This window comes from Manacus vitellinus, unplaced genomic scaffold (assembly GCF_001715985.3).
Source record: "Manacus vitellinus isolate BGI_N305 unplaced genomic scaffold, ASM171598v3 scaffold_6_pilon, whole genome shotgun sequence".
Taxonomy (NCBI): Eukaryota; Metazoa; Chordata; class Aves; order Passeriformes; family Pipridae; genus Manacus; species Manacus vitellinus.
Genome location: NW_021940750.1, coordinates 19,205,388 through 19,228,643, shown reverse-complemented (window position 1 = coordinate 19,228,643; position 23,256 = coordinate 19,205,388). Strand labels below are relative to the sequence as shown.

Sequence of the window (23,256 nt, the reverse complement as noted above, 5' to 3'; positions counted from 1 at the left end):
GCAATCTTTTATTTTTCCAGTATTATCCATCTTTTTGATTACAACAGTATCTTGTTTTTCAACATATATTCTATCAGCCAGGTTTACGAGCAATCCCAGGTTGTCAAGATTTAATTAATTTTTTTTTAATAGCAGTCTGGCTTTCTAGTTTGAGGGGTTTAGGAGAAATTAGGTATCTATTTTTTTTTCTTTAAAAATGTCTTCTATTTTAGAGAGCTTCTAGGGTAAAAGTTCACATTTGATCAGACTAATACCACATGACTTTTTTTTTATTTTTGGTAAATTGCCTTTGTAAATACTTTTTTGGACTTGGATTCAGCTGAAGACTTTGGTATTACTTTGCTTTTTGAAGTAGTGTTTGATGATGCCTTCCAAAACTCAGATTTATTTTCTATGCTTTTGTATCTTGCACTACCATAATAGCTTGAATTGATGGGCCTAAACCTAAAGATACAGAATAATGTTTTCCTTTACTGTATCACAGGTAATGTTTATATTCGTTCTAAGATCAGGGTTAAGACTGTCCATTCTCTGGTACCAGAAGCTGATATTGGGAATATGAATCTTCCCATGTTACTTCTGCTTCACCTTTCTGATAATGCTGCATGTTTATAGGAATTTGTTCAGTTTGTCACTTTTCTCTGACAAGCTATCAGAAACAGCATCAAGAGCTGTTGAATATTCTACTAGGTTGGTAGATTTTGTTGTAGTTTTTTTCCTCCACCGCCCTGTTTGTCACTGCCAGCTGAAGAGAAAGATCAGTCTCTTTGGAGGATCTGCATTACTGTTATCTGATTCTTTATGTTTAACCTTCTGTTTTGAAATGCCTTCAGTTTTTTTTCCCTGTGGTATTTTATCAAGGTTTTACCGAGGCCTTTTTTTTTATTATGGAAGCTTAGTTCTTCTCTGCAAGCAGTTTTTACCTTCCATTCTGAAACTCCACATGTCTTCCAAATGGCCAGTTTCTTCAGAAGTTTTGGTACCTGTTAAACCAAAGCTAGATGAGGTTTGAGGAGAGAAAGGTTGGTCTGGAGTCAGTTCTTGGGACTCCCCAGGTTTCTGATTATGTTCATTATTAAAAATATCCTGACTGAAATCTTTGATGTTGTTTTCATAAAAACTCAGCGGGTTGTTTTTATTCTCTGGTTTGTGAATTTTCTCTTTTACATCATTATCCATTTTGAAATGGCTTTTGGATGCTGAATTTTGTTGTGCATTACAAGCTTTGACTGGTTTGTCTTTCTCAGGTGTTTCCAGACTAAGACTTGGTTCACTGTCACATGGGGTCTTCTTGATGCTTGGATGATTATTTGTGGTTCCTGGTAGTTCCCCATAACTCTGCACTTGCTCTTCTTTGACTGTTGAACTCTGAAACTTCAGTATGTCTGCAAAATGTCTAAAAGAGAAGAAATGGCTCTCTTCTTCAGATGTGTCGGGCTTTTCTTCTATATCTTTTATGTCTGAGGGATCACAATTTGGAGGTAGGCTAGGAGAAGAAGAAATCTGATCTGATGCAATTGATTCATGTCCCTGTTGATTATCATGTGTGTCTGTATTATAATCAATAAAAGTATTATAGATATTTGTATACCAACCTGACTGGCCACGTCTGCTTTCTGACTCCTGATTTCTCTTTTCAGCTTCAGTGTTTTTCAACAGTTGGATTTCTGATACCAAGTCTTCTTCTGAACTGTAAGGTTCAATTGGCTTCTCTTTGTCACATGTCAGTATATCAAAAGATGATTCTGTGCTATTTGAGGTGGGTTTGGTGTTATTAAGAGTTTGTACGCTTGCTGGTATCTCCTCAGGATTTGGCCTGTGTGAATCTATTATTTCTTGTGCATAATTCTCTTCATCTTCCTCTGTCACTGCTTTAGCTGTCTCCTTTGATTCTTTGTCCGTGTGTGATTCTTTCTGGTCTAAAGTCTGCTCTTCCTCGTTCTTATTTGCTTCATCCTTTGTTTCTCCACTTTTATGGTCCTCTGTAGCAATTGTATCTTTCTCAGCATGGCCAAAATTAAGAACATCGCTTAAACCCAAATTAAACCAATTTGATTTGGATTCTTGGCTTTCACTCTTTTCTTCTTCTGACAGTAACTCTGTGTCTGGTGTTTCCTGTTCAGTATTGGTATGCTCAGGCACACCAGAAACATCATGGATTTGTGGATCATTTTTTTCTGATGCCAAATCTACATCTTCATTCTCTTCACCAAAAAACAGAAAGTTTGTCAGTCCACCTTGAAACCAACCAGGTGCTGGGGGTTCTTGTTCCTCCTTGTCATTTGGCTCCTGTAAGTCATTTTCGTCTGTTACCATTATTTTTCTCCCTTGGTATTTATTTTCTTCTAAAGATTCAGTAACAACTTTTAAGGGCTCTTCATCATTTTTACTTTCTGTGGTGAACCATCCTGAAATCCAGCTAGACTGAGTTTGAATGGGTTCCAGTGGGAGACTATTTTGCGTTTGTGGCTCTTTACCATCGTCTTTTCTAACCAACTTTTTGTTTGCAGGTTCCTGAGCGTGAGTTTCCTCAGAATCATTTTCAGAAACTGATTCAATTCTTTCTTCATTTTGTATGGAGTCTTTTGTGTAATTTAAGGTTTTGTTTTCATGCAGCTTTGGTTCTGCATCAGACAATGAATATTCACTTTCTTTGTTGTGATCATATAATGTGCTATCTTCATTTTCAAAAACATACTTATCTTCATGAAGACAGAGGAAATCAGTTTCCTAAAAGAATAATATTAACTTTTAAAATGGTTTAATGTGTAATTTTCTATAGCACCGTGTAGCACAGCAATATATATTCTCATTCTTTCTGTATAGTTATAAATTTACACAAAGAACTATAATTAATTGTATTATTCCTAAGGGTTCTATATAATGAATTACATAAATATTTTAGAGGACAATAAACATGCAAATGGAGCAAGTGTAAAAAACAAATGTTTTGAATTATCTGGAATAAAATATGCATCAGCACTTGAATTTCTTACCGAATATTAGATTTTCGGTTGCTGTAAACTACATTGGAAAATCTGGTGGTGTTGGTTTACCTTAGTGAGCACTTCAACTTCTTCTCCAATAAAAACTTCCTCAACCTTCACAGCATCTCTTGGGAAGTATCCAAAATCCTTTCCTTTCTGTAAAAAATATAAAAGGAATGAGAGCATTTAAACTTCAGTGATAAATATGTTAGATGCTTGCATATGTCCTAGAAAAGCATGGATGAACAATAAGTTTATAGAACTGCCCCCATCCCCTTCATTCTGTTTCGTCAGAAGACTGGTTTATTTTTCCTTCACAGAAATGTTCCATTTGCCATTTCAGAAAGCAAGGGGAAGTGTATTGCTCCATACTGCTATTTTGTGTGTTATTTTTATGAATGTGTGTTTGTGCAGAACCCAGGCAGTAGCCTTAAAAGTGTTTCAGCTGAAGACAGTGTTGTGTGCATAGATGGTCGCAACCAGCTCCTACTAAAATTGGCTCCCATTGTCTCAAGTGGGAGAAAAGTCATGATTAATAACTAATGACCCGTAATAAGTTACAAGAAAAGTAGGATATGACATTCAGGTACAAGCAGCAGAAGAGAAAATGGCCATGAAGACAGCAACACTGCAGAAAATAAGTTAATGATAATGTCCAAAAGAATCAAGTAAAGTCCTTCTGGCCAAGAAACCAACTGCTAGCTTTACATCAAATCATTGCAGATTGTCTTTAATGGAGGAATACATCTTGGAAGGCAAGGAATAGTGAGGTACCTGCAAAGATACTCCCAAATGAAAAAAAGGAAGACAGAATTTCACTGTTAAACAATAAACATGAAAGATCATTTACGATAAAAAAAGTTTACCAATATATTCTAGTTTTGAAGTACTTACACAGTTTTACTAGCAGTAAAACTTGATTTGGATCAATGCATCTATTCCTTCTCAAATGGCTGTTCTGTGTTGTCCATTGTTCCAAATCATTAAATATGCATGATAACTTCCCTGGGAACTTTCCTTTAGCACTGAACTGTGAAGTCAGGTCCCAGCACTGGATTTCTTACCTACCTGTAGGTAGGAACCTGACCTGATAGACCTGAGTGTTTTTAAGGGAACCAGATGAAATCATTACAGCCAAATGATAACATGAAGGAGTCAGAAAACTTGTATTCTAGTCTTGACTTTGTTTCTTCATGAGTGATCTTTTCCAAGATTTGATTTTCACTTTCTATATAAATATAGCAACAATGACCCATCTCCCAAATACTGTATTGATCCAGGACTGGTTAATGTTACAAAAGAAGTGGAAGATCCTTAGAAGCAAGCAGTCTGCAGTTGTTATGCTCTTATTACAGTATCTAAAATATTTACAGGGAAAGTCTTTCGGATTGAAGTACTTACACTGCCAGTCCACAGGTTTTCATTTTCCCTGGAAAGTTTGGAGTATACCATTATTTCTTCTCCTGTTTTGAAGTTAAGATACCGGCAATCAGGCCCTAAATAGTCTGTAGTGGCTTGAACTCGGCTCATTGCCTCTGGAATAATATGTAGAAAAAAAGAAACAAATAAGCATAGCTGCCATTTTGTCTGAAGTCAGGTTACTGAAGAAGTCTGATGTATATATAATACTGATGTATTAAACATTTTAATGTATGTGCTTTGTTATGATACTGATCTGTTTATATCATCAAGTGGAAAGCAACTAATGGGAAAAGCAGCCCTCTCCTGTTTTCTTTCCTATTTACTGCAGACACCAAGTGGAAAAGCTCTTGTCCTGTGTGAACATTTTCCAGCGTTTGCTCAGCCAAAGTTTCAATGCTTAAATGTGTATGCAGAATTAGCAAATTTAACTACTAAAGCCAGATCTAAACAGTTAAAAAATATTTCTCAGACATACTTATAATTTTGTATTTTAGAAATTCTAAGTTAAATCTAGTATTACTTCAGGGATTTTGTCCTCTATTTTGCATACATTTATCTTATGAAGGAAATAAGTAAATTTAAGCAACTTAAACCTTAAACACATTGTTAAGACCAAAGTTTCCAATTCAGTTTGAATTACTTTAAATTTTCTTTGTCTCCACCTCTGTCTCCCCACAGAAAGCACTACTGATGTGCTCTGGTCAGTTTGGAGCCCATTCTACATGCTGTTCCACAAAGATAGACTTCTCTGAACATCCAGAACCCATTGAAGTTGGTATGGCTCCACAGGAAAATAAAAATCCATCATCAGAAGAAATCTAAGGTCTCTTCCACTTCAGGAAAAGGTATCTACATTGAAAATGCAAAACTTAAGGCTGCCAAACCAATGGAAACAGCTTCGAAACAGCTTCCTATAACTGTGATAGGTTTCACAATGGTAATCGATGGATAATAAATGGGGCATTATTTGCTGCTGCCCACTTGTGATTCAGTGGCTCTGCCTCCCACAGAGCTATTTACTGCTCAGGAACTACATAACTATTTACAGCACTTACTTCATGGTAAAGAAGAAAAAATAAGTAAAGAGGATATATTAAGAACATGTTTTTAAAGAAGAATTACAAAAAAAATCCCAAACCAAACAGCTTGCTTACAGTAGAAAAAAAAAGAGTTTTGCAGAATAGGCTATGAATGTACTATAAACACATGTTAGAGTCTTCTTTCTCAGTTTAAAGCCTACCATTTTTATTTTATTTATATTTTATCTATTTGGGTTTTTTTTAAAAAAATTATTTTGTACCTGTAAAAAATGAGTTAAAATACTTTAAAGTTGTTTTATACTGCCCATTTTGGGAAACCTGAGAAAAACTAGCTGTGCAAAAGTATTTTTACTGAACTTTGATCCGTATATCCTTACACAACAATCCAGCAAGTATTTTTTTTTTTCTCTTTTTGTTTTAAAAGTTTAAGCCTATTGCTCGTAAACTTAGTGTATTAACAACAAACATTTGCTATGGCTACTTATTTTCAGTCTATTTCATTGCTAATTTTGAAAGTATGGTTTGTAATAGCTGCATATATACCACAGACTCCTTCTGAAAAAAAACCAAATTTTTACTTACTCTCACATTCTGGATCACCACACTTCTTCCATTCTGAAAGTACCTTTGTACTCTGCACACTTGCTGAAAATGAAATTACTAACAACAGAATTCTCTGATCCAAGATCTTTGACATTTTAGATTAAATCCAGAATGCACTGAAATTGTGGAAACTGCATAGATGTGCCGTTAGCAAGAATATTCTACATTATTTTTCTTAGCCTAACAAAACATTGCAAGTAAACTTACAATCCTATTTTCCTTCTCTCATCTGCTTAAACCCTAAGTACACTATGCTAACCTGCTAACAATCTGCAGAGTCAGACGTCCTGATTATACACATGCATTAATAATTAACTATGTTCTGATAGCTAGGCTGACGCTTTGAATACAAAGAAACTAGTTCTGGTCACATCAATATTTAGCCTCTGTCAGATAGATTCTTCTGTTCTGAGTTTGTAGAAGATTGTGCTTGGGGAAATTCGACAGGAGTTGTATAATAGGATTATTTCTGGATTATGAATGCATTTTTAATGTACATCTTCCACCTGATTTTAAGATGGTGTGGGATGATGACCAAGCAGCCAGGCAAGGGCTGAGACAGCCTACTATCTACAGCCTACACCACATACCTTCTACATTATCTTTGTGGATGGAACTCTACATAGCTGATGTCAAGAAAGGATGAGTTGGCTTAAGGAGGAGGTCCTGTGGGGGTAGGATGGTCCTCTTTTGGCTCTGAAGAACTGAAGAGAACAAAGTCATATGACCAGAGCTTTGAAGGACACCATGGCCAAAAAAAGTAACTTTTGCCTGATTAAGGGTTATTTAGATATTAAAATGCATATCCTGCATATACTAATAAGATTAATGAAGTACATTCTACCATTTATATGACTACATTACTCAACTCTCCACCTAGATTATGCTACATGTAAAGATGGAGGAGGAGAATAAGACTGGGCTGTATATCAGGAGGGTAGAATTTTCATGTAGTTAGGAGGAAGACATGAAAAGGTCTGGGAGTCACTTTGCAGGCTACTCTCCTCTCCCTCTTCACAAGCAGGGATGCCTGCTTAGTAAGCTTATGTGCAGTTATTATTACCCAGGCTAGCACAATATTATTGTTATTGTTAGAGCTCTATCACAGCTAGTCCGTTTATCAACAGCAATCCCAAATGTGTGTTTCTGTTGTTTGAATAAACATGTGTGTGAATCTGGGACAGTAAAGGTTCTTATTGAACACAACAGGACTGTAGTTTTGGATTGGTAAATTAAACTATTATTGAATCTGTGCTGGTGAAAGTTCTTACTGAACATGACTATCCTGCCAAATTGATTATAATCATAAATTAAGCCCAGCCACATCCAGACCCTCTGATCTCCAAGGACCAGCTGGAATGGAGGGGGCGGGGTGTATTTTCTGCCAAATTTCTGTTCTCTTAACTGAAGAGATGAACTATCAGTTTTACGCTTATATTGATTTGCATGATTGCTAATATAGCTACTGACAGTTTTCTAGCTTTCTGTTGATTTGTTTGTTTAATAAACTATTTTGTGTGCACTGATACATTTTAGATACTTTGTAGCTGGTCATTGGGAACTTTGAATAGAATTTTTTTTCCACATACTGTTTTGGAGCTTTCTCATGCACTAGACACTAAGTAAAATCCTTTAGCATGGAGAATACTTACTCAACTCCAAAGTCTTTTAAAGGTACTTGGCAGTTTTCAGGCTCATAAGACAACTAGAAAATCCATGTGCTATCCCTACATCACATATCACAGAGCAATATACCACAGGTAAGTAAATGACATGTCCTGCTTTTTAAATAATGCCCTCTATCTTAGCAACCTATTATCCGATATGGAGTTATAAATAATGTTTTCTCAACTACAGGTTACGCTTTAAAGTAGTAATTATGCAGGGAGTTGAAAACTGGTTATATTGGTGTGAAGTTGTGCTATAAATGAAATCTTGCAGATAATCATAGAATACCGTGTTGGAAGGGGACCTCAAGGATCGTGTGGTCCATCCTGTCTTTGCAAAAGCATGGTCTAGACAGGATGGTCCAGATGAATGTTAAAAGTGTCCAACACTGGGGAATACACCATTTCCATGGGAAGATTACGCTGATGGCCAATTGTTCTCATTGTGAAAAATTTTCCTCTTCTATCTAATCAGAATCTCTCCTGGATTAATTTGTATCCATTGTCTTTTCCATGTGACTCCTTGCGAAAAAAGGAGTCTCCTTCTTGTTTGCATTAGAAGCAAGCTTTGTTTCAAAGGTTTTCCTACACTTCTTTGGTGACCTAAACACAGTACATCTCACTTACCTACAAAAAAGACTTCACCTTTCCTTTCCCACTCTCCTGCATGAGGGAGCCTTTCCTCTCTGCTTTCTTGATAGCACCCTAAGAACCTGCATTCCTTCCCAGTCTGATCTTTGCAGTCATATGGTTCCTACTAGGCCTGCCCCTCCTTCAGTCCTGGGTATGACTCATGCAGAATTTGCTGTTTTCTCTTTCCCCAAACCCAAGCTATATCCTACTTGCAGCATAGTTTCCCCTTCCTCCTGCTCTGTAACTCAAACCTGTCGGACACTGATGCTTAGTCTGATCTACTGAGCCAGCAAAGAGAGGGCACAAGGTGAGCCAGGGTCACATTAAGCCGCAGTGGCCTGCAAACAAAAACATCACAGCAGATGACATGTCCTCCAGTTGCAATTTAACACTTTGGCCCTTTCCTTTGCCACATGATCTGGTTGTCAGACAGGCCTATCCTATGACTTAGTACACCAGCTGCCTCTGCTGTTATGTAACGCACCAGGGAGCCTTGTGCACCAAGGAAAGTACACTATAAACACCACCCAGTCACTCCTGACTAGCTTTAATGCTACCCCATCCCCAGCATGAACACTCCCTCCCTTGGAGCTTGTATTGCTTAGTGGCTCAGTGATTTGGGACCTTCCCTGGTGTCCTCTAGGTTCATCTGTAGGATGTGAAAGGAGAAAAATGGAATGCCAAGCAGCTAAAATATGACAAACGCAAAGGAAGTTGCTAAGTAGAAAAGTAGGACAGGCTTTTTTTTTTGGTCATACCCAGGTCTCTACAGGGCACATAGGTGAGAAGGAATATACAAGAAATTTGTATTGGAACTCTCGATATGCTAAGTGTAGAACAAATAAAAAAAAAAAAAGGACAACATTTTTATCCAGCTGGTCATAAGTCTTTTATAGTGTTGCACATCTACCACGGAACATTGGGAGAAAACCCAACAATGGGCCTAGAAGGGTTAACAGTCCCTTTTTGAACCTGGCAACATGGAGCTCCTTTACCTAAAAATGGAAAAGTCAGGTATTCTGACACCTAAATTTACATACTTCAGCAGGGAGAACAATCAGACCTACACCCTGAGATCTGCACATTATTACTGTATTTGTGAAAATAGCTCCGAATAGCTCTGACTTCAGTTTCCTATGGATATCCAAACTTAGTGTCAAGTCTTTACATGGAGGTAAAATAAATAGCTCATCTTAGCTACTCAGTTAAATCTACATCTGAAATTTTCAAGTTATTCTGGGCACTGCTCATTGTGTAGCTTAGTCTCAACACCCATTTTTCAAGGCTTAAATGCTGATGAATGCTGCTCTGATCTCTAGTTCTTTGTTCCTCTAGTAACTTCAATAATAAATCATATTTATATCAAATATTCTTTACTTTTGGGTGCAAATCCTATGCTTCCATATGCTATACAAGCATAACTTCTAATCACCTTTGAACCAAAGTCAAAGATTCATAGAGTTTATTGCAGCTGGCTTCCAAAGGACAAAGTTGAAAGCTTTATAGCAGATAGAGGTAGACTTCAGTTAATTTTCATTCTGCAGAACTGAAGTAATGAACATGAGTACTATTGCATATGTGCAGACAAACAATGATAATGAAAAAGAGATATTTCCAACAGCTTTCATTAGGATGAAACTATTAACTTATTTGCAATGACATCTTAGTAACTGTAACTACTGAGTAGAAAGGCAGACGTCTCTTGTGGCTAAAATTCCTATGGTTCTTATACTAAAATTCACAGAAGGGTCAACTCAGAATTAATGGTGTAATTTAAATAATCTGAGTACACTGGATGGCTCTTTGAAGACATGGCTTTGTATAAGTAAGGGAGATGTTGCATTTCCTACACCACTCAGTGTCTGCTTTATTAATAAAGATCCCAAGGCAAATCATAAGTCCGTAAAAGTTCTCCTAATATCTGTTTTATAATAAGTACTGTATAGTTTATAATATACAGCTTTGGCTACACTTTTATGATAGCACCAAAGGGCTATTCTATACAGAATATAGAGTTTCGCAGTGTAGAATATTGCACTAATATATGGAAGAATATAGTCCACGGCAAAAGCACTTTAACAATATAGTTCTCTTGACTTAGGATGTTTGGCTGAAAATATGGATCAACTTTTACACTGGATCAAGTGTCATGCCAAAAAGATTTTTTTAAACAAGTATCTTTTAAAAAGTAAGTCAAAGGAAGAAAAGTAACACTAATTCATGCTTCCAGTTGGACAAATTTTAACAGGTAACAGTCATTCATCATCCAGACTTAAACCAACTTTTTTACCTATGATAACAAATAGCAAGATTCCCTATTACAAAACCAGTTACAAACATAACTCACAGTGCATTTCTAGAAAATCATGGAACCTGTGACTTTTATAATTTTGCATCTTCAGAACACATTTCCAAGCTTTCAATGCCTCATATTTTGCCATATAATAGAATACTGTCACCTAATAACAACTGCTGGAATAAGAGGAGAAAAAAGAAGTCTGAAAGAGTGAAACACAGGTCTCTGTATATTACTCATACACCACTGTTGCAGCATTTGATCCCGTCATAAATACACATAGTCTCAGAGAAGTACTTCTTTGATCAGGGAAACTAATTTTAAAGATCTTGGGCATAAATAAAACAACTGTTTGCCCTGTTATACCACAGTAATTGCTAAAAAATCAGCAGCTGAACCCGAACGTTAAAATTGTAACTAGGATCTAACCACAAGACCATTACTTTCCTGAGAAATAAAAGATGCTCTAGATATCTATTTGCAAGTTTACTGGTTTTGGAAATTAACTTTGCTGGAGGGGGGTGTTCAGTTTACTAATACTTACTTTCTCCAGGAAAATTTATGTTCAGGTTTCCTTTGAATAAAATATAAAGAAGTTTCAAGCACAAAGACATTGCCTGAAATAAAGGTGCAGGAGTCTGAAGATGTATACCTTTTATGTAAAGTCATGTTTCGGCTTATAGTTAATGAACAATCTGTATAAAATCTATGCTGACAAGGACTCCAAGTGGAGCATTGTGGAAAAAACACATTCTTGGAGACTTCCACTTTATCTGTGCATCAGGACTGAAGAAAAACATAATAAGTAATGATATAGAGTCAGTGCATAGTATACAGGCTCTAAAAAAATGAACCAACTGGCTTTTGAAATTATACTTAAAGCTAGAAGGGACTATCTGATGGAAGCACTCCACAAGACAGGCATATAGCATACATGGTATGTTCTCTACTCACATAAAGCATCTCTACTCCTTTCTTAGAAAAGGGGAAAAACATTGTTCTTTTTCCACTTGAGTGAAATGAGAATAAGGTGTTCTTCCTTTGATCTCAACTCACCACTAGAGGGGAAGTAAAAAAAAAAAAATTAATCATTTCCTACCCCATGCTATCTGCACCAAATGCTCAGAAAATACAACCTATTCCATCACATTTAGTCTTGAAGTTGTCAGCTATTTCTGTGGTCTCTCCTATCCACAGCTCTGAAATTGTTTCAGGATGAGAGGAGGGGACCTTGAGGGAAAATGTAACAGTTAGTAAAAATACTGCTGCTTTATTGTGCTAGTAGTATACTACTATCTCATACTATTTCTGATTGGAATACTGGCTGGAATACCTAGCTCTTAGATAACTTCGTTATTACAAAGTTATCACACACTGATGTTTACATTGCACTGAGCTGCTTAGATTTAGCAAGGCTAACAATTATTGGCACAGTTGAACCATGGCAGTAAGATTCTTCTAACAAATGTTAAACTATCAAATACATCACCAAGTTTGTACTCGGCAACAAAACTCCTGTATTTTCACCATCAGAAATACATTGCTGCCTGAATGTAATATAACCTGAAACAATTTAATCAATCCAATCCCTAATTCACCTACCCGGACCCACCGCATTGTTTTTATAAACGCTGTTAATAATGGTGCTCTGAAACAGTGGCCAGGAGTTTTGTATAATGACATTATTAGTATCAGTCATTAAGACTTGTAGAGTAAATACACTACAGCAGTGAATCACATAAGCTCAAAATAAGAAACCTCAAAAATACTCAGTTAGGTAAAAAATATAATTGACAAAACTAAAATGGCTTCCAAAGGCAATTTGAAATGTGAAGTTAGTTGAAACTTGCAAACTAATAACATCTAAGTATAAGACTTTGGTTTTTTTAGTAAAATGCTGGGTTTAATATGTTCAGTAAGGCATTTGAACTTTAGTTTGTCCTTCAGAAAAGACAGCACATTAAATGATGACATTCTTCTGAAGGAAAGGAAATGTGGTTGGAAACTACTGACAAGAACTAAAAACCACTCTTGTAGAGAAGCGGAGGCAGATAGGATATCGACTGAAGAATCTGAATAAAGTATTGAATTAATTGAAGAAGAGGAAGCCTGAGGAGTTTTCTCACTGTGCCTAATTTGCTGAAAGGACACTCCATCCCCTGCTAGACACATTTCTTTAAGTCAGGACATTCAGCACTTCAGAACACATAAATCTGTCACTACTCTTGAGTTCAGATGAAAAATCCAAAACCTGACATACTCCAAACTAGAACTTTGCAAAAGTCTGCTCTATGTTGCAGAAACATGGGGTGTATATGGCATTTTGTACACTAAAATAAGCTTACATGTCCTTTCCATACTGAAATCTTTCTAGGACTTCTTAGTCTGTGATTTGGCATATCAGATAATAGAATTCTCTCCTGTCAAAACAACACAGATTATAGCGTGTTTCATACTCAGTTAATAGACAATTCATTAAAGCCTTTATGAATAATTTTGAATATGGAGCATGTAAGGTACAGTCACCTGTAATTACAATTCATGCTTTAAATGCAGAAAGACCAAGGTAATACACCTGTTAAAAGAAAATATCACAAGCATCGAGAGTGGTCTACAAAGCAACATTTATTTGCACATGTACAGAACAAAGCAACAGATGTTGTTGTTTTCAATACAAAATTATATAAAACCAGTATTCACCTTCAGAGATAACACCATACCACTTTTAAGTTTTATTAAATACATTCAGAAAGCATTCTTGCACGCACAAAACATTAGTATTAGGTAGTCCCAGGTAACTCCAACACTGCAATGTAATTATTCCTAGTGGTATGAAGGGATCAAAGATTAGTCTGCAACTAAAATAAAAAGAACCCTGGTTGAGGAGCAAGCTGAAGTCTTTCCTCCACTGGTCACCAAGCAAGGATCATCACTGAACAGACTAACTGTCTCCAGAATACAGATGTAAATACTACCAAAGTACCTGCAGAAGGCAGGTAAGAGTGGTTTTCCAGACTGACTTGAGATATCTTGGCCAGTGTTAACATTCCCATTTAATCACTGCTTGCCTATGGATAGGAAGGTTTTATAAGACTGGAAGATAGTATCGACTAAGCGCTCGCGATTACAGAAGAAAGCAAAAAGTATAGATCCAAATCAATTACTTCTCCTTCCTGACCAGCACTGAAGAGATTATTTGCCATACTAGGTCTTACAATTCCCATTCTTGCAAGGAATAGAGGGGAAAGGTAAAACTTTTACATTTCCTGCAATACTGCCTCCCTAAATATGATCTAAAACGAGGAATTTAATTGTCAACAGGACATCTCAAACAATTTATTTAAAATGCACATTTATTTCTACAAAAAAAAGTATATGATACAGAAGAAATGCTCACACCTACGTAAAAGGTTTACCTATTAAAATATACAGAAGATCTTAATGAGTACAGGATATTTAAAAAAAAAGATGCAAAGGAGTGTTAATCTTTTATTTTTACATTTTCAGGAAGTTCACATAATTTTGGTAAGTAACCTTTTACAAAATTATGTAAAAAGTACAAGAATGCCTGGTAAACAGTCTGCATTTTTCCAAAAGATTTTTTACAGCATGCAATTCTTAAGGCAGCCTCCTCTTCCTCCTTACAAGGAATCCTTTCACTCAAATAATCTTCTGCTGCAAAGATTAGGCTAAGGAAGCTTGGTCTCTTCTGTTAACGCCTTTTGTCTTTCCTGTCTGATTTACGGTCTCTTTCACTCCGTGAAGTTCTCTTGCCTGACCGACTACTTTCTGATATTGACCTTTTTCTGTCAGACCTTGAACTTTTATCCTTTGAGCTTTTGGTATCTCTACTCCCACCTTTTGAGGACTTGTGACTTCTATCTACTCCTGAAGCATCCCTTCGCTTCCTGTCCGTGCTCCTTCTGCGTTTTCTATCTCTGTTATGCCCTCTTCCTCGGCTTCGACTTCTACTTTCACTACTGCTAGAGCTACTGCTGCTACTATCCCTGCTAGTACTTCCACTTGTAGTGCTGCTGCTGGTGGAACTACTCCGACTGGTACTGCTGCCAGTGCTGGAACTACTTGCACTAGTAGTACTGCTTGAAGTACTACTGCTACTACTGCTGCTGCTGCGGCTATGACTCTTACCAGTTTTGTTTCCTGCCCTACCCCTGCTTCTACTCCTGGTCTTACTCTTACTTTCTACACTCAGTGTTTGATTCTGCTCTGCCTGTGCTTCAACCACCTTTACAGACACCACAGCATTTTCATCCTTGTCTGCCTGGGGCTCTATATCCTGAGTGGACTGAGACAACTGAGGTGACTGTGGTAGTGGCTCAGAGTGCGGCTGAGACAGAGCCTCAGCCACAGGTTCTGTCTGAGCTTCAGGAGCTTTCTCCTGCATTTCTTCAAGTTCAGCTTTATTTTCTGTTTTGATACCTTTCTCCTTCTTGGGAGAAGGAACATTACACACTTTTTCTGGCTGAGCATCACACTCTGTCGCTGGTTCTCCTTCTTTGCCATTTTCATTTTCTACAGGTTCTACACTATCTGCGTCATTCATTTCAGCCACGTCCTGCTCATTATCCACTGGCTGAACGTTTTCACTTTCCACTTTTATAACTGTGACTGCCTCATGCTGACCATCCTGTTGCTTGTCATTCTCCCTCACTTCAGTAGTCTCCTCTACTTTAAACTCCACATCATGTTTCTGTTCATCCTCTTCCTGTTCTTTCTCTGCATCACTATGCCCTGACCCTGAACCTATTTTTCCCTTTTCCTCCCCTGCTTCCTCCATTTCTACATCATTGTGCTGATTACCTGTCTCCATCTCTTCCACCTGCTGAGCCACCTTACCCTCTTCCTGCTCCTTGTTCTGTTCTTCCTTCTTTTCTTCATTCTGCACCTCCTGCTGTTCTTTTTCCTTCACAGATTGTCTTCTGGGCCTGGCCTCCATTTTGTTAATCTGCTCTGCAAATTCATTTCGCCTGCTTTCAAAGAGTGCTAGGGAATAAACGCATAAATAATAGTTAAGATAATCTACAGACACTGAAGTCTATTTTCCTTTTAACTATGAGCTAATAAGTTGTCAAATTGTTCAACTTATAAATACTGTGTTCTTATTCCTTCTGAAGTAGCAAGCCATTGGTTCATGATGAAAAAGATTGCTAGTTACCTTACAAAAACAAAGCAAAGGAGACAGTAAACTCAGTGGAGTATCAGAACGTAAAGCCCTAAATCTAAATTAACAGAAAGAGCTTCTGACTTCATTAAAGTCAATCCAACCAAGAGCATATCAAAATACCATCTTATTTTCCTGGTATTTATCTATTAATAAGGTTATACTTCCTAAGGTAAACAAAAGATAGTAAGAATCAGCAAAAAGCTGTTTAGGTATTAAGAAAGCTTAATTACTGTAGGCTGTTCAGGTGAGCTAGTTTCTCTTATTCCCCAACCCCATGCAATGAAGAAAAGCTCCTAAGAAAAAAACCAACAAACCAATATATTCTTAGTTTAATAAAAAAAGAACAGTAGGACTACCATCAACTGGAGTATTTTAAATTGTTTTCCAAAAGAAAAATATAGGCATCCTGTGAAACAGAAATGAACACACATTGAGATAAAAAGAAAAAAAAAAAATCATAAAGTTCCAGTGTTGTGCTTAAGAAAACACTTCTCAAATGCTCTGTAAACACCTGCATTTCCTTGGTTTTCAAACCACAGAATTTGCCTTTTTAAAGACTAAGTTACTGTACTGGCATACATCTTGGTACTAAAGCTAATATAAAGGACTATGTTTTAAACACATACCTCTGAGACTGTGCATACACATCTTTTCACTTCTTGGAAAAGAATCAAATCACACCCCATAAAAAAATGAGTCACTGAAAGAATAATGTTCACTTATGATGAACACCCGTGTAAAAACATACAGTTTGTCCTAAGCATGAAATTCATGTATTTAAACAGAGACTTACATTCGTTTGGCAAACAAAGGGAGGTAAGAACGAAGGCCTTTGTATCACAAAGACCACTTACCATTCATCTTTTTCTGTGACTCTTCCATCAACTTCTGCGTAGCAGGACACATTCTGCCAGGTATGTAGAATAAATGGGGTTTTGTCTTTGTTCTTATGTATTTAATTATTTTAGCATTATGTTCATTCCATTCTTCTTGCTGAGAAATGAAAGTAAATCATCCTGAGATACACAAGAATAGTTTAAACAAGCGAAAGATCAAGAACAAAACTAAAACTCACCAACTGAGCAAGCTCAACCTTTTGCTCAAGTAATCGCAGCTCTGTCTGTTTAGCACGTCTTTCTTCAAACAGTTCTCGCCTCTCATTTTCAACTTGCTTTCTTTCTTCCTCAGCCTGCACTTCAAGTTTTTGTTCAATTTCTTGTCGTCTCTTTTGCTAAGATAAATAAAGAAATATGTGATTTTTTTCCTACATCAAGAAAGCGTTCTAGTTTGGTCCACTTGAAAATTCTGAATTATTTACACCATTAAAGACATTCCTAAAAACACATGAAGAAATATCGCCTAAATTAGAGGTAACAGAAGAAAAGAGCATCATTGCTTGCTGGTGCCTAATTTTTTATTGGTTTAACAATAAAATTATGGGGACCTGTGAATTTCTGTCTGCTTTTCTATCATACCACTTGGATCTGAATTTTCAATATAAGCTGAGATTATCTCAGTTGGGTAGAGCCTGGTGTTAATATTGCCAAGATTGTGGGTTCAATCCCTGTAAGGGTCATTCATTGAAGAGCTGGTCTAGATGATCCTTGTGGGTCCCTTTCAGCTCAGAATATTCTGTGGGGTTTTTTCCCCTCAATGGCAGAAAAATAAAAGAAATGTATTTCAGGTATCATGGAAGCCACGTAGATTTCCCACTTATGAGAGAAAAAAACAACTCCCCCCAAAACAAATGAAGGACTGCAGACTGGTGTTTGTGACCAACAAAACAAATTAGTTTGTAAATACTTCCAGTATATTCACTGCTAATTAGACATATTACTATAATCAAGGAATGCCCTGTTCTCATGACCTAGACTGCCATATGCTCAGATTGTACAATAATTGTCTAAAAAAACCCCAGAATTTAGTGCCTAAACAACAAAATAGCTTTATCATAAAACTCCTCAGGCCTCTACTTTGATTTATAGCAAGTTTATACGTAAGAAGAGAAAAATGTCTATATGAATTCTCAGAAAAATTTTGCAAAGGGCAGTAACTCCTCAAGGTCTCTTTGTGCAAACACCTACTACTATAAAATAGATAAGGACTCCATGTTTCTGGACCATCCTAATCAACAGTTTCTTCTAAAGCAAGCAGGCAAAAGTGAACTTTAGTCTTATGTGCCGCATGACAAGTTAGCTAAATGACCCAAATACTGAATCTGAAAGTAATCAATACCAGCAGTGCAAGTCAGCCATGCTAACACTACACAGAAAAGATTCTAAATTCAAAGACTTTCTATCTGCTTCCACTAAACTGCTGAAAGGAGAACTTTCAAACATTATTTTTAATCTAAAGATCATTAGTATTAACTGAATAACGCATTTGGGGCAACAGTAAACAAATACCATATCCTTCATAATTTAAAAAGGCATACTAGGAATAAAGTTACCACCATCTTAAATACAATTTTGAGGTAATCATTAAGCTATGCAAAGCCTTTACTTCAGTGCAATCACATAATCATTTATGAAAAAAAAGAGATTCTTGTTATCCACACTGAAAAGGGGAAGGCATTTTTAGACAGACAGCATAATACAACCCCAAATTTCTGTACACGTGGTTATAATTTAAACATCTGGAACACACCAGGGTAGGCACTGCTTCAACAATACCACGTCATCATTATTTCCAGAAGTAGTCTATGACCTTTTAAATAGTTACCTGATTAAATTCCATTTACTTTGAAATGATCCTCCATAACATGAACAAGAAAAAAGATAAATCTATTTTGTGTTTTACATGTTTTTAAAATGTACATTAATTAAAAAAAAATCCACCAAACTCTGCCTTTTCACTTCTGCAAAGGTCATAAATAGTGTTACAAAGTCACAGTTAGAGCCCCTATCCTGCCTCCCACCCCCATTCCCTGACCTAAGCCAAACAAAAACCTACATGTACTCTCACCAATTTGCTGCACCTGCAAGGGAACTTTCATTCCTATTTGAAGTAGCTTAACCACACAATTTTGCTTTATTATTTACAATCTGATAGAACTTAAAATGAGATACCCTCTCAGTAGCAATAGCAACTGAGGATTCCTGTTTAAATTTCTGAAGAGTGCCCATCAACAAGCCAAATATACGTCGATTCCTGAAAAACAAACAACAAAAAGGTATTTGAGATTCAGTTCAAGTACTAAGATTTTTATTTGCATAAACAATCAGAGAAACTTTCCACCTCAAAGATATTTATTTTTAAAGACTCAGTATTACTCAAGGCCATTAGCAATAGAAGACATATTAACTGTGCCAACAGTCAAGGATATAAGTTACAGTGACATATCATTTTGCTTAAGTGTAAGACACAGATCTTATCCATAACTCGGCACTGGGAAAATTGGAAGCCTGCACGTTTTTCATCTAGAAATAATTACACTAAGGAAATATTATAAAAAAATCCTAAAGAAGAGAGTACTGAAGAAAAAAAGATTCAAGTAAATACAGTGGGAGCTATCAATAAGGCAGCAAACTGGAAGGTCACTGCGCTTTCTGAAAAACATAACCTCCCCTGTCCACAACCTGCTTACAGGATTAAGGAGAAATGGAGCCACAGGGGAGTGAAAGCTTATCTATCACAGTTGCCTAACAATGAAACACTGCACTGTGGGATGAAGCCAGTGTTCTCATCCAATTAGGTGTTGTTTTGAGAAAAATAAGTAAAATTCTTCAACAAATTCCCTTCTTCAGAACAAGAACTGGATTCTTGACTTTCAACTTTTCTCTCCTTCCATTTAATCCCAAATTAAGTCTGTACAACAAGAGGCAGAGCCTCTTATTTGCCTTGACCTTTTTCCTGATTAAGAGAGAAAGGAAATGCTACTGTCTTCACTAAGTACCACTCTACTACGCTGGCTCAAACCTGATGTGGAAAGGTAAAGACACTTGGATATTAAATAGTAGAAACACGAACAAATAGAGAATTGAAAGCCAAAGATCCCTCAAAGTGCATTTGTATATGAATGACATCCCAGAAGATGCTGTGCAAAATCAAGAGTTCAGTGGATGCTCTCCTCTTAAAGAACTTCTTTCCACCACAAGTCATACAGAAACCAATACTGGTTTTCTCATCTACCCTGAGACTACTGAAGTGAAAAATAGTAAAACTACAATTCGGATGGAACAAACTTTTAGTGCCTGAAGCTCTAGGAAGTTCTCTAAGAATTTTGAAAATCTTCCCGTGAGGGAAGCAGTTAGAAAGTGGTAATGGAAGCGAGAGCAGACCATTAGTGGTGTGATAACTAAAAGAAGCGAGCAAAGTGCCAGTTTTTTGTACCAGTTGATTTGTGGGCCTTATCAGAGAAGCCTTCTATAGATCCTTATTCCAGTTTTCATTCTTCTATTTATTTGAGGTATGGATTATTGCACAAGGTGACTTGCAGTCTGAAGCAGATTGAGTCTAAGGAGTTTGGATACAGTTGGAAATTTGTTTTTCCAACAACTCTTACAAACAGAACTGCATTTCAGTGAGAATTTTAATAAGCTACCTGAGACAAATAAAATATAGGAAAAAGGAGATACATATATAGGAGAAATCTAAAAAGCAGCAGGCAAAAAGGAAGGTCAGATGGAACACACAACACTAAGTCTGAAAGTAAGAAGAGAAAAAACCCCACATGATGGAACTACTGTGTTTTAGAAAAAAGCTGGGGGGGAGAAGAACGTACACCAAAAGCCTCCCTCAACCAACACAATAAATGATGAACCAAGACAGCTGTAACAGTCCAAAAAGCTAATGGACCAATGAAGCTAAATATATTTCTGTTTTATTCAAAGGCAATGTTACTACAGCATTAGCAAACCTGTTCCTGTAGGGGGCCTGAGAAGTAGAATTCCTTGTCAGTTACCTGAACCGAACAATGTGCGTGTTACTGCTGTGTTTTCAGAGAGTATTCCTTAAAATAAATTTGACACCATTATGGTAACTCTTCAACACAATCTTTGATACATTACAGCCTGTGTGTTATACTCTTTAAATGTAAAGGTACTTCCTATGCTAGCACTCAAAAGTATCACGTTAGTGTTTAGAGATTTCTGCATACCTTTGTTTTCCTTTCTCATCCATATTTTGATCTTGTATAAGGTCTCGACGTGTTCGCTCTTTGGAGGTAGCAACAACAGAAGATGGCAACGCTGGCTACAATAAAGAAAAGCAAACTAGTTTGTTCATCACGTTGCAGGTAAGTTTCTTCCTGCACAGCTCCTCTTATCATATATTACCTTTTTAATATCATCATCCTCTGCGTCGCTTTCTTGGCGTGATTCTCTTCTTGTCCGACGTTCTCCACCCAGCCTGAGGAGGAAAAAGTGTTAGTGGCCATTAGAGAACAATGTCATTTAGGAGAGCATCTCTTCTAACAGGAGAAAAATACAAGTCAGAAGAACCAACACTACCAGGAAAAATCTCCCCACTTCCAACAACCAGTACATAACATTTTACAGACAAATTCTACTATCGGTGAAAATCACTGAGACAAAATAGTTCAAATTTTAACACAACTTGCACAGTAAAGCAAAACACAAGACTTCACAACACCACCATATTTGAGATGGTAGAATACATTTGGAATTTATTTCTTGTTTTAAATTTTAGCACTTTCCTTTTTGCTGACCCTCTAAAATGGCTACTGGTATAAAGGGATCACTAGACAGATTGAAATGCATTGAGGTAGAAAGGTTGGTATGATTTCTCAAATGGGAAATGCTATTTAAGTTACCTAGCCAAATACCTAAAAAACGAGTGAAGAGGGGCAGAAGGATTAGCATCTGAGAACATGAATGAACTAAGGTTTTAACAAAAAACAATCTAAAAAAATAATTTAAATAAAATAAAAATTAAAATAAATAATTTAAATAGAAGTTATTTGGCTTTATGGCACAAAGCCAAATTTCATCTTTGTGGCACAGTACTTTCCTGTTTCCCAGTGTTCACTTTCCATTAACTCAAAAATTCCAAAGCAAGCCTTGCTTTGGCCAAGAACTACCACTGCACATTAAGTGCCCACAGCACTTAAGCTCACTGTTATCAGTCACATCTGATGGATTTGCATCCAGATGTGAAAACTCAAAATTTGAGTCCATTGTCAGACTGCCTGCATTCAATTTATTGAAGAGATTTCAATTATAATTCAAGTTATGTTTACTGTAAACAAACATGGCTACTAAGCAGAACTAATACAGCAAATTGAACATCCAGTAAAACAGAAAATTCCACGTGTCCTTGTATTGCTATATCATTATATTAGTGCTACCATCTTTATATTGCTCTAAGGTATGAAAAAGATTTCATCATTTTGCTATCATGCAAATTAATTCCAACAAGTCTTGAATACGTAATCTCCAAAGAAGACAGTGAAAGTCATCAGTTATTAACAGTTATTGATTTACTGTTACAAATTCTCATTCTGAAAAGCAAGTTCTCTGCATCAGTTTTTGCACCCACCTACTGGATGCACCTTCAAGATCCCTCTGTTTGGCTGGGGGTCCTCCTCCACTATCAGAGAATCCACGCCTAAAAAGAAAACATTTGTGATCTCAGAACAGGTTAGGTTAACCCTAGAGCCACCTTAAGGCTGCACAATTCAACTGTATTTTGGCTTTGTGGTCATGATGTAAACAAAAGTTTTGCTCAGTTATATCACTGTTTACTATTGCTACTGCAATAAAGTGTTCCAACATACTGCTTGTGAACCTTGAATTTCTGCATTTAACTGAGTAACTACAGTCAAACAAGGACCCCATTATGCTCAAATGATCGTATTTGCAATCGTATTCAAAATGTATTAAGCCTAAACCAGCAGCTTAATACTGAACTTCAATGAAAAATCCAACACATGCTCCATTAAGAACTGCTGAACAAAAATTGGTCTTCTCATTCTACTTGGTGGAGTGGGGAGAGAAAAGGAGAAATAAGAAAGGAAAAGCCACAATGAAAGACTAGTGATTTTATCTAAACGTATTTTAAAATTCCTGCCCACTTCAACTCTTCCCATTCCTCCTGGAGCACCTACCAGTTTCTTAATTACCAAGAGATTGATCCTGACAGATTTCAAAGAGACAACGTCCCAGACACAACACAACTCCTGCCTTGAAATGTGATGTCCCCCCCCCCTTACATTTAACAGCTGAAAGGGTTGGGGAAGGCCACCAGTTTAAACTTGTTGTAACTCAAAACGAAAAAGCACTTCAAATTTAAACACCGAAGTCCTGTCGGGCAGCTCTGGTGCTCACTGAAACAGCAGTACAGAGAGGAGCGGGAGCAAACGCGAAACACGCAACACCAAAGCGAAAGGGCAGCACCGCCAGGGAACGGGTGGGGGGAACCCGACCCCCCGTTCTGCGCCTCCTTACCTTAGCAATAAGCTCCC

At 36.9% G+C, this 23,256-nt stretch overlaps 2 protein-coding genes across 6 annotated transcripts in view; both read right to left on the bottom strand.

The window, feature by feature from the left end:
• Nucleotides 1-6,311, bottom strand: part of MIA2 (MIA SH3 domain ER export factor 2) — a 37,798-nt gene extending 31,487 nt beyond the window's left edge. For 3 of the 5 annotated variants that reach the window (XM_018082568.1, XM_018082570.1, XM_018082569.1), the window contains exons 1-4: nt 6,032-6,311; nt 4,389-4,522; nt 3,057-3,143; nt 924-2,730 (exon numbers count right to left, since the gene is read on the bottom strand). In XM_018082568.1, coding sequence (XP_017938057.1) covers nt 924-2,730; nt 3,057-3,143; nt 4,389-4,522; nt 6,032-6,146 — 2,143 coding nt within the window. In that variant the 5' untranslated portion in view covers nt 6,147-6,311. The remainder of the gene's footprint in view (nt 1-923; nt 2,731-3,056; nt 3,144-4,388; nt 4,523-6,031) is intronic. The other 2 variants (XM_018082571.1, XM_018082572.1) reach the window with 2 other exon arrangements.
• Nucleotides 6,312-13,250: 6,939 nt separating this feature from the next.
• Nucleotides 13,251-23,256, bottom strand: part of PNN (pinin, desmosome associated protein) — a 12,571-nt gene continuing 2,565 nt past the window's right edge. The window contains exons 3-10 of the mRNA XM_008924979.3: nt 23,240-23,251; nt 22,332-22,400; nt 21,110-21,182; nt 20,932-21,026; nt 18,902-18,983; nt 16,909-17,064; nt 16,688-16,826; nt 13,251-15,652 (exon numbers count right to left, since the gene is read on the bottom strand). Of these exons, the coding sequence (XP_008923227.3) occupies nt 14,361-15,652; nt 16,688-16,826; nt 16,909-17,064; nt 18,902-18,983; nt 20,932-21,026; nt 21,110-21,182; nt 22,332-22,400; nt 23,240-23,251 (1,918 nt within the window). The 3' untranslated portion in view covers nt 13,251-14,360. The remainder of the gene's footprint in view (nt 15,653-16,687; nt 16,827-16,908; nt 17,065-18,901; nt 18,984-20,931; nt 21,027-21,109; nt 21,183-22,331; nt 22,401-23,239; nt 23,252-23,256) is intronic.